Here is a 14,907-nt window from a genome sequence, read left to right as displayed (position 1 = left end):
GTTGGACCAGATTGTATATGTCATCCCTTTGAAACCTATGATTTTATGTGTGATTTGCTCTCATAAATATGTGTCTGCAATCCCCAAGACCTTTCTTTGTTTCAGAAACCCTTTAAACCTTTTGTATGAGTAGCAATAACACATTTGTTCTCTTAGCCCATATAATTCTATGTATGATTTTCTAAAGGTCTATAGAGAAATTTATTTCTCCTCTGGTGAGAGGGCATATCCAGAAACATACAGAGAGTCCTAAGTCAGCCCGCAGCCAGCAAATAGTTCTCAAATGCTTGTTCCCCAGACTTTTGACATTAGTACCAAGTAGAAGCAAAAAGTGGAGATTAATTTTGGTCTTAAATATCCAAACTGAGGTTTATTTAGTCATCAATATCATTTCTGGTTAAATGTACTTAGAACTAGTGAAAACATGCCTAGGAGGCCAAATTTGCCCAAACATTTCCAATATAGCATTAAGAACACAGATAACCTTTTAGATAAAGCAAACACACTGTGCTGCTTGGAGTGAGTAATAAGAATTTGCCTGCAGGATATTCGAATGGGGGAATCCATTTGAAAGATATTACAAGCCAGAAATTGTAAGGCACAAAAAGCTGACTTGTTTGCCAGCAAGGTCTGTTGATGTAAAGGTCTATTGACTGGATACAATGGAGGATCGATGCTGTCTGGGGAGAGAGGATACTGGAGCCCAATCCTCGTGGCAAGTTGTTAACATACCCATCGCACTGTCAGAATTGCTTTAGAAATCAGGTTGATGGAGCGGCAGGAATAAGAGTGGATCATTTGGGTTCACTGGCCTGGGGGTCAGACATTGATGGCAGGTGGGGAGGACTGAGCTCAGAATGAATGTTTCATCAGAGCTGCACGAAAGCAGTTTCACTGATGGACTGCGCGAGTGATAGTGGTCACACACAGAAACTGCTGATTTTGCCTTTGTGAAAGTCTCAAATCTGGGCTGTGGTTGGTTTCTGTTTGGAGGGGCAGACAATCTCTTCCACTTCTTCTCACCCAACTCCCTTTTGGAACTGAACGGCAGTAGGCTTCATGGTTCTCAATTCTGTGCTGTTTCGATGCCTCGCTTTCCTAAGCTTAAAATAAGTTTCAAACTATCTATGTCATATACTTGTGAGAATTAAGTGATATAATACCTGTTGAGTACTCAGCACTCAGCACTGTGCCTGGCGGCAGGATAATGGCTCAATAAATGATGTGAACATGTTAGTCACTCAGTCCTCTCCAGCTGTGACCCCATGGACTATAGCCTGTCAGGCTCCTCTGTCCATGGGGATTCTCCAGGCAAGAATTCCAACCGGAGTGGGTTGCCACTCCCTTCTCCAGTGAATCTTCCTGACCCAGGGATCGAACCTGGGTCTCTTGCATTACAGGCGGATGGTTTACCATTTGAACCACCAGAGAAGTCTTACCTACTTAACAATTCCCTGTGTGACAAATGTGCCTCCCACCAGACTTTGAATCAGCCCAGGCTGTGGACTGGAGAATAGATGGAGCGGCTCTTTGTGGATATCTTGTTTCTAGGTGACGCAGTGGTAAAGAATCCACCAGCCAGTGCAGGAGATACTGGAGATGTGGGTTCGATCCCTGAGTTGGGAATATGCCCTGGAGAAGGAAAATGGCAATGCACTCTAGTATTTCTTGCCTAGAAAATCCCATGGACAGAGGAGCCTGGCGGGCTACAGTCCATGGGCTCTCAGAGTGGGACATGGCTGAGCACCCATGCACACACACATTTTGCCCTGCAGATCACACCCTTCTAGAGCAGGAGCCTCTTCGCCTTCACAGTTGCTTGCCAGGAGGTTCCCCAGACAGAGCCTCTGGTGGTGTTTTTCTTCCCAGCCTCTGACCATGAATGTCCTTACCAGATGAATTCATGTCTGGTTTGTATTGCTCTGGGCGTCCTGAGAACACTATAGATGTTTATGTTATCCGCGCTAGTCAGTTCATAAGCTGTAAATACAAGGCTGGACTGTCATTTTATTTAACTCCACTACACATCACTTATTGATTTTTTTTCTTTTTTTTTTAGCTTTCAGTAATTGCCCTGTATATCTGTTTATCAGAAAATCCTGGTTTCAACCTCAAAAATCTAACCTTTTGCTACTCTCTCCTGCTGCTATTCAAATCCAAGCCACCATCCTCTCTTAATTGTGATCACTATAGTCTCCCTACTGTTGCATTTACTCAAGCCCCACTGGAGTCAGTTCCCTCTACTGAGACCAGAGTGATCTTGTCAAAATGCACTTTAGAACATGCTGCTCCCCTTTCCCAAACTCCCCAGTATTTCCCATTATTGTTAGAATAAATGCCAAAGCCCTGATGTAGTCCAACAAGCCCTGTTTGATCTGTCTCCCTTTGATCATACCTTCCTGGCCTCTTCTCACCCCACCAATCACTCAGGGCACCACACTTCTTAGCCTCTGGGACACAGTAGTTCCATTTTTGCCTCTGCACTTTATATTTCCTTATGCTGAAAATGCTCTCCTCCCTGGAACTTTGCATGGGAGCTTCTTAAGGTCAATGGACTTACAACCTAAGTGTCACCACCAGGAGTGGCTTTCCCTGATTCTATATAAAGAATATCCCCCCATACCTATCTATTACATCTTCTTTTTAATTTTTTATGGCACTATTTGAATATATTTCATTTGTTCACTTCTCTTTTTTTGGTCTGTATTTCCCTCCAGGATATGAGGCCCATAGAAACATGAATTTTGTCTGTTTTCTTCACTGCTGCCTGGTTAATTTATTCACCTAACATCTAGCACAGTTCTGGGTACCCAATAATTCTCAGTAAATATTTGTGGAAGGAAAGAATGAGAGCATAGATGTTTCAGGAGCAGTAATGGATATAAACAGGAGATACGAGGGATGGGTAAGGTTCTACCTCTTTTTTCAAATGCTTTCAGTTTAATAGGATTGGAAGTCCATCTACAAATACATAGGCAAAAGGAGCCAAGGAGAAAGTGGTCAAATGTCTTCTAGAAAGTGGCATGACCTGAAGTCCTTCCTTATGAGATCTTAAGGGGCTCAGGCTCCAGCGGCCTCTGGATTCCCCACGGCCGTGTACACTGCAGGTTCTTTCAGCCTTGGTAAATTTCCATGAACTGGCAGCTGCAATGAGATTGTAGAAGCCAGGCAGGATGGACTAGGTGTGGTTTCCATAGACTCTGAAGATGCTGTGTACATAGACAGCTCCTCACCTTCAAGAGAAGAAAGTCTGTATGTGATTTCTGAAATGGTGGCCCCTTGACTAAGAAAGATATTTGAAAATTAGTCCTTACTTGAATGGAGAATGCTTATTAAAAATGTTGCCATCTAAACTTGAGGATATTAATTCTCAAGATGGAAATTTCGTATGAAGATATATAACTTAGCTATTCATTTGTACAAAGATAGAGTATGAATAGTAAGAAATTAGGTGAAGAATTCAGACTATAGATTATTTCACACTTGATCTTAGCCAAAAGGCCGAGAAGCGATTATAGATTATTTCAAATCATATTAGCAACCATATTCTGATGACAGTAATGTGCTTCCTAGCTGTTCTGTGCAGAGTAAAGTGATGAAATGTACAACATTAGGTGGTTCTGTAGCCTCACTTGTTACCTTACCTGTAAAATCAAGCAGGCTAATACCTGATTTTAGTAAAACCATGTACATTTCCTCTCATAAGGTTATGCTGTTAATTATCTAAAATTAAGTGCTCTGGTTTAATATATAGTCCAGTATCTTTTATGACTGTTTCAAATTTCTTATTGTTTGTGATTGTGTCAGAGAATACATATTTTTTAAATACTTGAAACTTTCTTCTGGGACGATAAGAACAAACAAAAGCTGTTTTTTTTTTGTTTTCCTTCTTTGGTCAAAATACCTTTTAATTCATTGACAACCTAGTTGACTTTTAAAAGTTTGAATATTTGTACATGTGTGTTAGAGCAGAGTCATCATGTTTGAAATCATGGGATATAGTCCTTTCATCTTTATAACAGTGAAAATTCAGAGACAAGTGAAAATGGCACTGAATATGAGAAAAGATAGATTTATTGGAGATTGTTAACACAGTGTAATGCCATGTAACCATTCATTCCTATAAACTTCTGTGTAGTATTGATAGTACACCATATTAACAAGTGTTATCAATATTAGTAGATCTCAGCATCATAATATTGGGTGAAAAATCAAGATTCACAGTAATGTACACATTTTTTTAATAAAACTAATAAATAAAATAATTCAATACATTATTTCTGGACACACAGACTAGAAGGATACACATTAAAATCCTGACAGTGGTTCCCTCTGGAGAAAGAATAGGGAAAGAACTGAAAATAAGGTACAAAGGAGATAAAAGGGACTCCATAATGTGTTATTTCTTACATTAAATGATGAAGGAAATGTGATGCAATGCTCATAACAGTTAATTCTAGATTGTGGGAATGTTAGCCTTTGCTGTAGTATTAAATAGTACTTATCTTCTGTGATTAGTTTTTTTTTTTACTCAAGAAAACTTAAAATTTTAAGACCATCCTGTTACCATTGAGGGTTTGGGGCCTGATTTTCCTTACTGTTGGAGTTTAAGCAAATCATTTAAGGCCCTTTAGCCTCTCACATCCAGGATGGTAGTGGTGGTCCTGAGTACATCTCCTTCGGTACTCACCTCCAGCCCTCCTCCTCTGGGAGCCTTCCCCGGTCCTTGCTCTCCTCTGCCCAGAGGATATAGGCCTCTGGATATAAGGCAGTGGATAGAAGGATATAGGCCTCTGGATATAAGGCAGTGGATAGAAGGATACAGGCCTCTGGATATAAAGCAGTGGATAGAAGGATACAGGCCTCTGGATATAAGGTAGTGGATAGAAGGATACAGGCCTCTGGATATAAGGCGGTGGATAGAAGGATACAGGCCTCTGGATATAAGGCGGTGATAGAGACACTGTGTTCCTCGAGTGTCCTGTGCACTGCAAAGCTTATTGTTGTTCAGCTACTCAGTCGTGTCTGACTCTGCGACCCCATGGATTGCAGTGTACCAGGCTTCCCTGTCCTTCTCCATCTCCAGGAGTTTGCTCAAACTCATGTCCATTGAGTCAGGGATGCCATCCAATCATCTCATTCTCTGTTGCCCCCTTCTCCTCCTGCCCTCAATCTTTTCCAGCATCAGGGTCATTTTCAATGAGTCAGCTATTCGCATCAGGTGGCCAAAGTATTGGAACTTCAGCTTCAGCATCAGTCCTTCCAGTGAATATTCAGGGTTGATTTCCTTTAGGATTGACTGGTTTGATCTCCTTGCTGTCCAAGGGACTCTCAAGAGTCTTCTCAAGCACCAGAGCAAGGCTTATTAGCACGTTCTTTGCTAGTAAATCTCACTGTGGGCCAGTCTCTTCCAGTAGATAAAGAAAGCTATAGGACAGGTCTTAGGGAGGAGCAATAGTAAGTGCTCAACAAAAAGAACTTTGTAGGCATGGAAACTGCTTAGTACATTTTTAATGAAAGAATGAATGAGCAAAAGAGCAAAACTATGGCAAGACTTTATAAAGCAAAATATCCTATAATGGCCCCCGAGGTCGTTATTATGCTTTTGACTTCAGTGAATATAAATGTAATCCCCCCAAATCCCTTACAAATCCCAGCCTACAATTTATATCCTGGAGATTTTCCTGCACCGTGAATAGAGTCATCAATATGCTCTCGCTGAGAGACATCAACGTTTATATTTAGACACGTTAAAGAATAAACATTTTACACCCTTTTCCCTGGTTCATCATTTGGGATAAGCATCCACTGTAGTTAAGAAATGACAGTTCATGCTTCAAAACTTCATTTAATAAGCATTTTTTGAAGAAGAAGAATAAAGGTTCTCTCTCAGCCACTGAATAATATTAATATAAACAGCACTGGGTGGTTGTCAACAGCGATTGCTGGCACTCTGTCAGCTCTCCAGCCGGCTGTTTGACATGTGAAAGTCATGAGGTTTTAGTGCTTTCAGAGGATCTGGAAAATACATTTTTATTGTTCTTCTTCATGGATGGAGAAGCTTTACAAACTTGTTTTATTTTTAAAGCACTTGATGTTTTGAATGAGGATCTTTTCTTTTACATTAACAAAAGGGAATGACACGCCATAGCCTTGTTAGCCCGGGGCACAAGGAATGAAATCAAGGGAGATAAAAGACTCTGAGGGATCCATGGCTTGGGAAGAAAGGGTATATGTTTCAGGAAGAAGTGTGTTTTTCTATCCTTGGAGACAGCAGAAAATCATCTTGGTCTCTTCTAAAAGCTACCCTATACTTTCTTGAAAATGACTTATTTGTGCTTTGTTTACATATGAGACCATGAAAGGCTGAATTTTCTTTCCTGTTAATTTCTCTAATAATCACAGACTATCCTGTTTAAAGACAATGGAGAACATCACAGTGAAACTCCATGTAAAATGTGTTTTTAAGTCCGTATAGCTGACTGATATAACCTGACAGATGCTTGACATTCAGATGTTAAGGGCATTTATTGACATAGTTACTTCAAACAGCAACCCTGGTGAGGGTAGTTATGTATTATAAACTGACGTCACTTTCCCTATGATAAAGATGAGTTCTAAGATTCAATACATTATCCCATTTTAAGTGTCTGGTAGAGATGTATCCACAAGGTTCTTGAACTCCATATAGTTCCACAATTTTACTTCTTTGATTCCAGAAGTATTAAACCAAGGCAAAAGAAAAAAACACAGAACAAAAAATGGACTACTCAGTTCATCTAAGATTTGTTTAGCCCTAACACAAGTACACAGAATTGAACTCTTTTGTTATTCTCTATAATTCAGAACCAGTTGTTTTAAGAAATTTGAAGTATATTATACTTCAAAATGTGTTTCAAGGCTGTTTCTGTGGTCTTGGTGAATGTAGATAAACTGGGGAAAAATCAAGTCCTGGGATTGACGCCTTCTAACATGGCAGATTCTCCAGATTTTATTTATCACCATCTACTTCTTTACTCCAAGAGGACGATTTCTAAGAAGTTCACATATTTGTTTCTAAGTTTATCCTTTTACATTTCTGAGCTCCATGTATGAGCCTGCACCTCTGGACATGTTAATCATCAGCAAATGAGAAATTTAAAAATCCAGTTTTTAATTGACAATTAAGAATAGGATGTAAATTAACTGAGTTTCATCCCAGGCCTGAGCTTTTTCCAATTGGCTTTATAAAAAAATGGATGAAAAGAGGGATACCAGGGCTTGTTTTTACTTTATGGAGTTACTGGGCAAGTTGTTTTTTGGAATTCACATTGTGAGAACCAACTTGTCCTTTTTGGCATGAATGATTCATGCAAGACAAACAAATAATACAAACCAAGGACAGGCCTGTTCTTCCGGCCTCATATACAGCTGGAGGATGTTTTTTTCAGGGTTGGGACATTTCACTGAGCCAACCACAGAATAAAATTTCTGCTGCCACCAGATCTGTGCTGTGTCACACATACCAACCAGTATTTTAGATGTAATTAGTATGTTTCACCATCCCCATTTGACAGAAAATTAAGTGTAATAAAAGTCAGGAACTTGTTCAAGTTTCATGGCTATGAAGTTGCAGTGTCCCCGCTAAGGTCCAGGCCTGTCCAGTGTTAAGTGATTGTACCCCATCCTCGAGCCAGCTAAGTGATTGATGAATTTTATAACAAGGTGAATGTGATGGTAAACATTACACTTTTCTCTCAGGGAAAAATGATTTCACCTTTTTTTTTTTTTCCCCTGATGAGGGAGTCCTTTGGGTAAGACAGTATATTAATGTGCTCTTGTTCCTTCTTCTGGGAGTCTCTCTCCATTTAGTATGTCTCTGTATCCCTAATTGTTCTTTCTTTATTCTTGCTAAAGAAAGTGAAGTCGCTCAGTCCTGTCCAACTCTTTGCAACCCCATGGACTGTAGCCTACCAGGCTCTTCCATCCATGGAATTTTCCAAGCAATAGTACTGGAGTGGGTTGCCATTCCCTTCTCCAGGGGATCTTCCTGACCCAGGGATCGAACCCGGGTCTCCCGCATTGTAGACAGACGCTTTACCATCTGAGCCACCAGGGAAGTCCTCTTTATTCTTGGTCTATACAAAATCAAGAGATTTACTAAACCATCTCTCATTTGTTCAAAGATTTTTTCCTGTGGCCTTGGTTTTGTCAATATGTGTGTGGCTGTGGACGTGTTGGAACATTTCTTATCAAACTGTCCTGATGAACTTGCTACTAACAGTTTAAAACCTGGCAACTGTCATTTAGGCAAACAAGTATTACTTCTCAAAACACCTGTGTGACGCTTGTCCTACAGTGTTCCCCCTGGAAAAGCTGGCAGAAGCCAAATATGTGCACTGGCAGCAGGTCCTGTAATTGATGAGTGTTGATAACGTGGGATGGTCTGCAGGGTGTGTGCAAGGTCACAGCTTGGGGGGCCTTGCTGGGTTTGGGTTGAACTCTTGCTTTTGCTACTTGAATGCTAACTGACTTTGAGCAAATTGTCATCTAAGTCCATTTTTCACATGATATGTTGGAATAATTATACCCAGCTCATTGAGTTATTATGAGGATAAAGTGAAATAGCTGCATATGCTGACACGTGTTCAAAACTCAATGCATCTTGAAATCTCTTCTCTCTTTCCCTGTTTTTTGTGTGGAAAGCTAGACTGAGGGTTTGAAGTAGGTTAGCAGGAGAGGAGGTACCTAGAATTGTGATAATGGTTTTGCAGGTTTCTCTGCTTGTCCAAGTTAGTTATCCTGTTCTGTGCATGCTCTCACTTTCATTCACTCACCACCTGCATCTCGAGAGCAGCCATGTACCAGGTACTGTGTGGACCTAGTTTTCGGCCAGAGTACTCAGCTAATGGCATCAGTACTGTTTTCACAGTGAGCTCACTGGTTTTCTTGTTTGCCTAGAATCATTTTCAACTTACAGAAGCTCTTCAGAGCTGACCATCCACTTCATTTTATTTTCTCTTTGAGAAACACTCTATGTTTTCACTACTGGGATAATTTCCTATTTTCAGTGCCCCTTGATATTGAGTCACTGGCTGACCTCATAAGCTTGCTCAGTGAAAGGTCTTATCATTGGCTGCTCCACCTTAATGGATCATATTAGATGAAACACATCATTGTGAGGTATTGTGCTTAATCAAAACACTTAATTTCACTGCCTCAGGAGCAGAATGGCCTTGTGAAAAGTGTCTGGACTTTTGTTTGCGGACAACCTTGGGTTTGAATACCGATGCCACAGCTGAGTGTTTTTGGATGTTTTACCTAAATGTTCTCGTCCTAAATATCCTCTGCATGCTAAAGGTGATAATTGTACCACTTTGTTGGTGCTGTAAGGACTAGAGAGAGGTGGGTAAAGCATGGAGCACAGAGCATGACACAGTGCAGATGCTTAGCAGACCCAACTCTTTAAACACATAAATTTTCGCTTGCTTTTCTCCTCCCACCAGAAGGATACATTCAATTGCAGAGAATTTAGAAAATCTAGTTAATTCAGATGAATTAGAGAAAAATCACACACAGTCTTAAGATCCAGAATAACCAAGTGGTCCCACATGACCATAGAGGTTTTCAGTATCTGTCTCTGTGTCTTTTTCATTCTCCCTCTTCACCTCTCTCCCTGCACATTAGGTTCAGTTCAGTTCAGTTCACTCACTCAGTTGTGTCTGACTCTGCGACGCCATGAATCGCAGCACACCAGGCCTCCCTGTCCATCAACAACTCCCGGAGTCCACCCAAACTCATGTCCATCGAGTCGGTGATGCCATCCAGCCATCTCATCCTCTGTCGTTCCCTTCTCCTCCTGCCCCCAATCCCTCCCAGCATCAGGGTCTTTTCCAATGAGTCAGCTCTTCACATGAGGTGGTCAAAGTATTGGCATTTCAGCTCTAGCATCAGTCCTTCCAATGAACACCCAGGACTGATCTCCTTTAGGATGGACTAGTTGGATCTCCTTGCAGTCCAAGGAATTCTCAAGAGTCTTCTCCAACACCACAGTTCAGAAGCATCAGTTCTTCAATGCTCAGCTTTCTTTATAGTCCAACTCACACATCCATACATGACCACTGGAAAAACCTGAGCCTTGACTAGATGGACCTTTGTTGACAAAGTAATGTCTCTGCTTTTTAGTATGCTGTCCATACCTTACCGCTTATCACAGTGTATTTATGCTCTTGCCTACTAACTTGACACCTTGTCATTAAACTATAAGCTTATAGAAACATGAGCTTTCTTATTCTTGTTTGAAGTCAAGGTCTAGTACCATGCCTGGCAGAAGGCATGTACTTAAAAGATATAGCTTGAGTCAATGTCAGTCCCTAGCCCATGAGTGTAACCTCTGGTCATTAGAAGTTACAACCATCAGGGCCCAGGGGTAAGTCCATTTTCTTCAGTGCTCTGCTAGTTGTCCTTAAGGGTTTGTAGCATGGACTGTACACTTCTGATATTGCATAGTAGTTTAAAATTCCTTTTATTTCCTTTTTTTTAAAATTTATTATGAGAGCTTCTTAGAGTAAGCCATCTATGCTGAGACCCTCGATGCGCTGTCTCCTGAAATATCTGCATGAACCTGGGCACATGGCATCTGACAGCCTGTTTCTAGCTGTTAGCACAAGGAGAGCTGAAACCAGAAGCTGAAAAGGAGGCATCACCCCCTTATTAGCATCTGAGTTCATTAATCTGAAACAAAATTTTGTTCATTTGCCTTTTCCTGTTAGGCTATTCAAACTATTTCCATGTTACCTGCATTGTTTTTTTTGAAAATGTATTTTATTGAAGTATAATTGATTTACAGTGTTGTGTTAATTTCTGCTGTACAGCACAGTGGTTCAGTTATACATATATTTTTAAAAAGGTTGTCAGTGGGAGAAACCAACCTCGTCCCTTTTTCTTGAGGAGTGAAACATTTGCCCCTTGAAATTTGTGTGAAATGTTAACTAAAAGATGCCAGATAATTTGAGTTCACCCTCTTCAAACTATCTTTCCAAATGCAGTAGTTGAATTCAGGATAATTGCCCAAGCTTGGCACTAGACATAAGGAACAAACTCTGCCTCTTGTCTGGACACTCGGCGTACTCTTGTGTATGTCGTCATCAGGGAAGAGAGCTGGCTTTTGTGCGATAAACTGTAGCTCACTGGGGTGCGTTTAACAGTGGACGTACTGAAGCAGTTAGATGTGACAAATGAAAAAAGGAAGTCACAGTGACGCCTGCATTCAAGCCAGGCTTCTGTATCTCACTTACTCTACTTCCTGTCTGTTTCTCTGCAGACTTCTGTCTGTGGATTTTCCTCCCAACGGGGTCCATGTGGGTGCCTTATACTCACTTTGCGAGGCATGTATATCAGTGGCTTTTTTAGGGAAATACAACCCCGAGGGGTGAAGCTGCCACTTCAAAGCATGCCACAGTGCTTAGACACAGCCAGAAAATTAGCCATGTCGGCAAGATAGTATTTCTTTAATGCTTTAACCCTTTCTTTGAAGCTGATGTGTGTGTATGTGTGTGTGTGCTCAGTTGTGTCTGACTCTTTGCGACTCCATCGACTGCAGACCGCCAGGCTCCTCCGTCCATGGGATTTTCCGGCAAGATTACTGGAGTGGGTTGCCATTTCCTTCTCCAGGGGATCTTCCCAAGCCAGGAATTGAACTCAGGTCTCTTGACTACTGTGTTACGTGGGTGGATGGATTGATGCTGATAGTCATCCACAAGGAGATATCTTAAGAGTTTTGTTTTTGTTTTTGTCTGATCATAAGAAAATAGAACTGAGTTCTGTCTGACTGCTGGGCTGGGAGAGAAGCTGTTGGAGGGGGTGGGCAAATAAATGGATTATGAAGGAGAGGAGAGACCAGCTCTGTCCCAAAGTACTTGGCTTCTTCTTACCACTCATCTCTTGTTGTAAAATATACTCTATAAAACGTATATGCTCCAGCCCACCCTTAACCCAGTTTCACAGTGAGGGGAAAGGACTCTAACCCTTCATGAGTTGTTATTTTGTTTGTCTGTTTGTTTGTTTTAATTCTTTTAACATGATCATGATATCCTTATCAAGGTAGATTTATTAGCTACATTGTTTTCTTGTGTCAATTAATTAATTCTCCATTATACATAAGGAAAAATGGATCTTTACTTTAATATGACATACCCAGAAGTTGAAAGGAATATGGACATTTTGGAGAGGATTCAGCAGAGAAAATATGTGAAATTGAATAAACTTTAAAAAAATACATCAAAGTACTGAAGTTGTAGTATTAAGTATATATTTGGGCTATATTGGCATCAAGGATGTATTTACATTTAAGGAGTAAAATCATTTATAATATAGAGAACAATGCTACACTAGATTGACTATACTGTGAAGAAGATGTGGGGGGCGTGGGAGGATCAGATTGTAGAATAATGGCTTTGGCTTACACAGAATGAAGATTTTCCTTATTCTTAGGACTGATGAACCAGGGAACTAGTTACAAAGGACTTGTTTATTTTGGGGGAACCTTCAGAACAAGATAGATTCCTTTCCAACTGAGATAGCTGGGAGGATTTCAAGAAACACACCATTTAATTTTTTTAAGAATGGATCTTAGATTGAAAGAATTAAAACTGAAAGAAAAAAGAGTGTTGTCCATATCCACAGGCAATAAAAAAAAAAAAACTGCTCATATGAATAATAGGTTGAAATCTCATCTTGGAACCATCACCTAATCTTATTTTGTGAAAGAAGATTGTTCTTAGGTAATTGCTTTCTTGATCTGCTTTAGGTTCAATAATTCTTTCTCATTGCTTTTATTTAATTGTGTTAAAGTATGTTTATTAAAGTACTAATAAGACTAAAGCCATACTTATTAGAAACAAAATTATTCATTTAAACTTTTTGATATTATGAAATGAAAGGTAGGTTCTAATACTGGAAGATGAATCCTGCAAGTCTAAAAAGTTGTTTTCTGTGTGCCTAGTTTTGTTTTTTTCAATAGTTTATTCTGTATCTGACATTACAAAATCTTTATGAAATGAAACTTTGTTTTATCACAAAGGCAATTTATCCTAGAAACTCTAGGCAGGGCACTTCTTCCCCAGTGATTTTTATAGCATCTAATTAGTAAATGGATGACTGAGTAGGCAATGCATGTTAACAGTAGACTTTGCTTATTGTCACCCTTGATAAGTTTTAGAATGTTTGCAACTGAAGTTTTTTCTTCTCTGCTTTTTCCTGCTCATTGACTTGAATCAAAGCCATTATTCCTTTTCTTGGGAAATGCATCTTAAAGCCTTTTAAATGCTTTTTTTTGCCTTTGGCTTTCCTGGTTTTATCTACCTCTTACCTGTTTATTTGCTGTCCATTTTCAGGTTCAGGTTTGTTATATTTTTAAAATAAGTCAATGACGTAAACATTTTAGTCATTTTTTTCCCCCTGCCTTTTCTGGTTACCTCCCAATCACACATATTTTGACTAATTTATTGTGAAAGCACATCAATTTCCTTTTCGGGAGCTCAGCCCAGGCCCATAGCTAGCAGGATCAGCCCACTCCACAGTGGACTGCACATGGGTCATTTCTTTGTCCCTCTGGTCACCGAGTGAGTCCAGGCCTCCTCACTAAGCCGCTGACTGCCATGCTTCTTGCCGGGTCTCCTGTCTCTTGTCAGCTCCTTCCTGCCCTTTCTTCATGCTGTAGGCAGCTGATCTTACTAGAAGGCAAATCTCCATTGACCGCCAGTGCTTAAAATCCTTTATTACCAATCCTCTGTCAACTAGATACAATCCAAACTTCTTGATGTGTATAGAACCCCTGCATAAGCTGTCCATTCCCACCTGTCTAGTCGGCCTCCTCTCTGCCCACAACTGCTCACACCCTCCCCTAGCCAGCGACTCTGCCCCCATCACACGCAACACTCCAGGCACAGGGAAGAGGCTGAGCACAGGCCTGGAGTTGAACAGGACAGCGATGCTTGAATCATGGAGTGATAGAAAGTGATCCACTGCTGAGCACCAGTGACATATTGCCGTGGGTGTGTACCCAAGCCCTGCTGCTCAGTGGAGAGACGGTGATAAAGGGGTCATCCAGCCACCCTCTCCAAGGGGAGAGGGAAGCTGGTACTGAAGAGCTTGCCGTTGTCCACACCCACACTCTGATGCCCGCCACTCTTTCTTTCCCCAACCTCAGCCTGCGACGGTGATCACTGGGGGCCTCACTGCAGCAGCCGGTGCCAGTGCAAAAACGGTGCACTGTGCAACCCCATCACGGGGGCTTGCCACTGCGCCGCGGGCTTCCGGGGCTGGCGCTGTGAGGAGCGCTGCGAGCAGGGCACCTACGGCAACGATTGTCACCAGAGATGCCAGTGCCAGAACGGAGCGACCTGCGATCATGTCACGGGGGAGTGCCGCTGCCCGCCCGGGTACACTGGAGCCTTGTAAGTGGCGCGCCGCGGGGCAGCGGGGCAGAGCGCGCCCACCCTCTCTGCTCCTGCCGCTGCCGGCCTCATATTCCGGTACTGCTGTCTCCCTGGCTGCCTCAGGAGTGAGGGGGCAGGACTCCAGGCAGTGATGGCCTTTAGGCGCTCCTGCTCTTTGTTGAGCACCAGAGCCCACAGTCAGGCTCTCAGAACCAGCTTCCATGCCTTCCTTTGGCAGAGCAGAGATACAGGGTCTGGATGTTGTGTTGAATGGCAATATTTGGGGTTGCTGGGGCAGATTTGGGTTTCACTTTGACACTCCCTCGATTGCATTCATTTTATACTTTGATACTCCCTCGATTGCATTCATTTTACACTTTGATACTCCCTCGATTGCATTCATTTTACACTTTTGACTATTAATGGCCCATGTTGTTCTGCTCTATGTGGCAGTTAATTAGATGAATAAAAGAGAATGAGTACAGTGCCT

General features: G+C 41.5%; 1 protein-coding gene across 3 annotated transcripts in view; it reads left to right on the top strand.

Moving 5' to 3' along the window:
- Positions 1-14,907, top strand: part of MEGF10 (multiple EGF like domains 10) — a 171,516-nt gene that overhangs the window by 93,016 nt on the left and 63,593 nt on the right. For all 3 annotated transcript variants that reach the window (XM_065918183.1, XM_065918180.1, XM_065918182.1), the window contains exon 6: positions 14,189-14,435. In XM_065918183.1, coding sequence (XP_065774255.1) covers positions 14,189-14,435 — 247 coding nt within the window. The remainder of the gene's footprint in view (positions 1-14,188; positions 14,436-14,907) is intronic.

Source organism: Muntiacus reevesi, chromosome 1 (genome assembly GCF_963930625.1).
Source record: "Muntiacus reevesi chromosome 1, mMunRee1.1, whole genome shotgun sequence".
In the NCBI taxonomy this organism is placed as follows: domain Eukaryota; kingdom Metazoa; phylum Chordata; class Mammalia; order Artiodactyla; family Cervidae; genus Muntiacus; species Muntiacus reevesi.
This window is presented reverse-complemented; position numbering and strand designations above follow the sequence as displayed.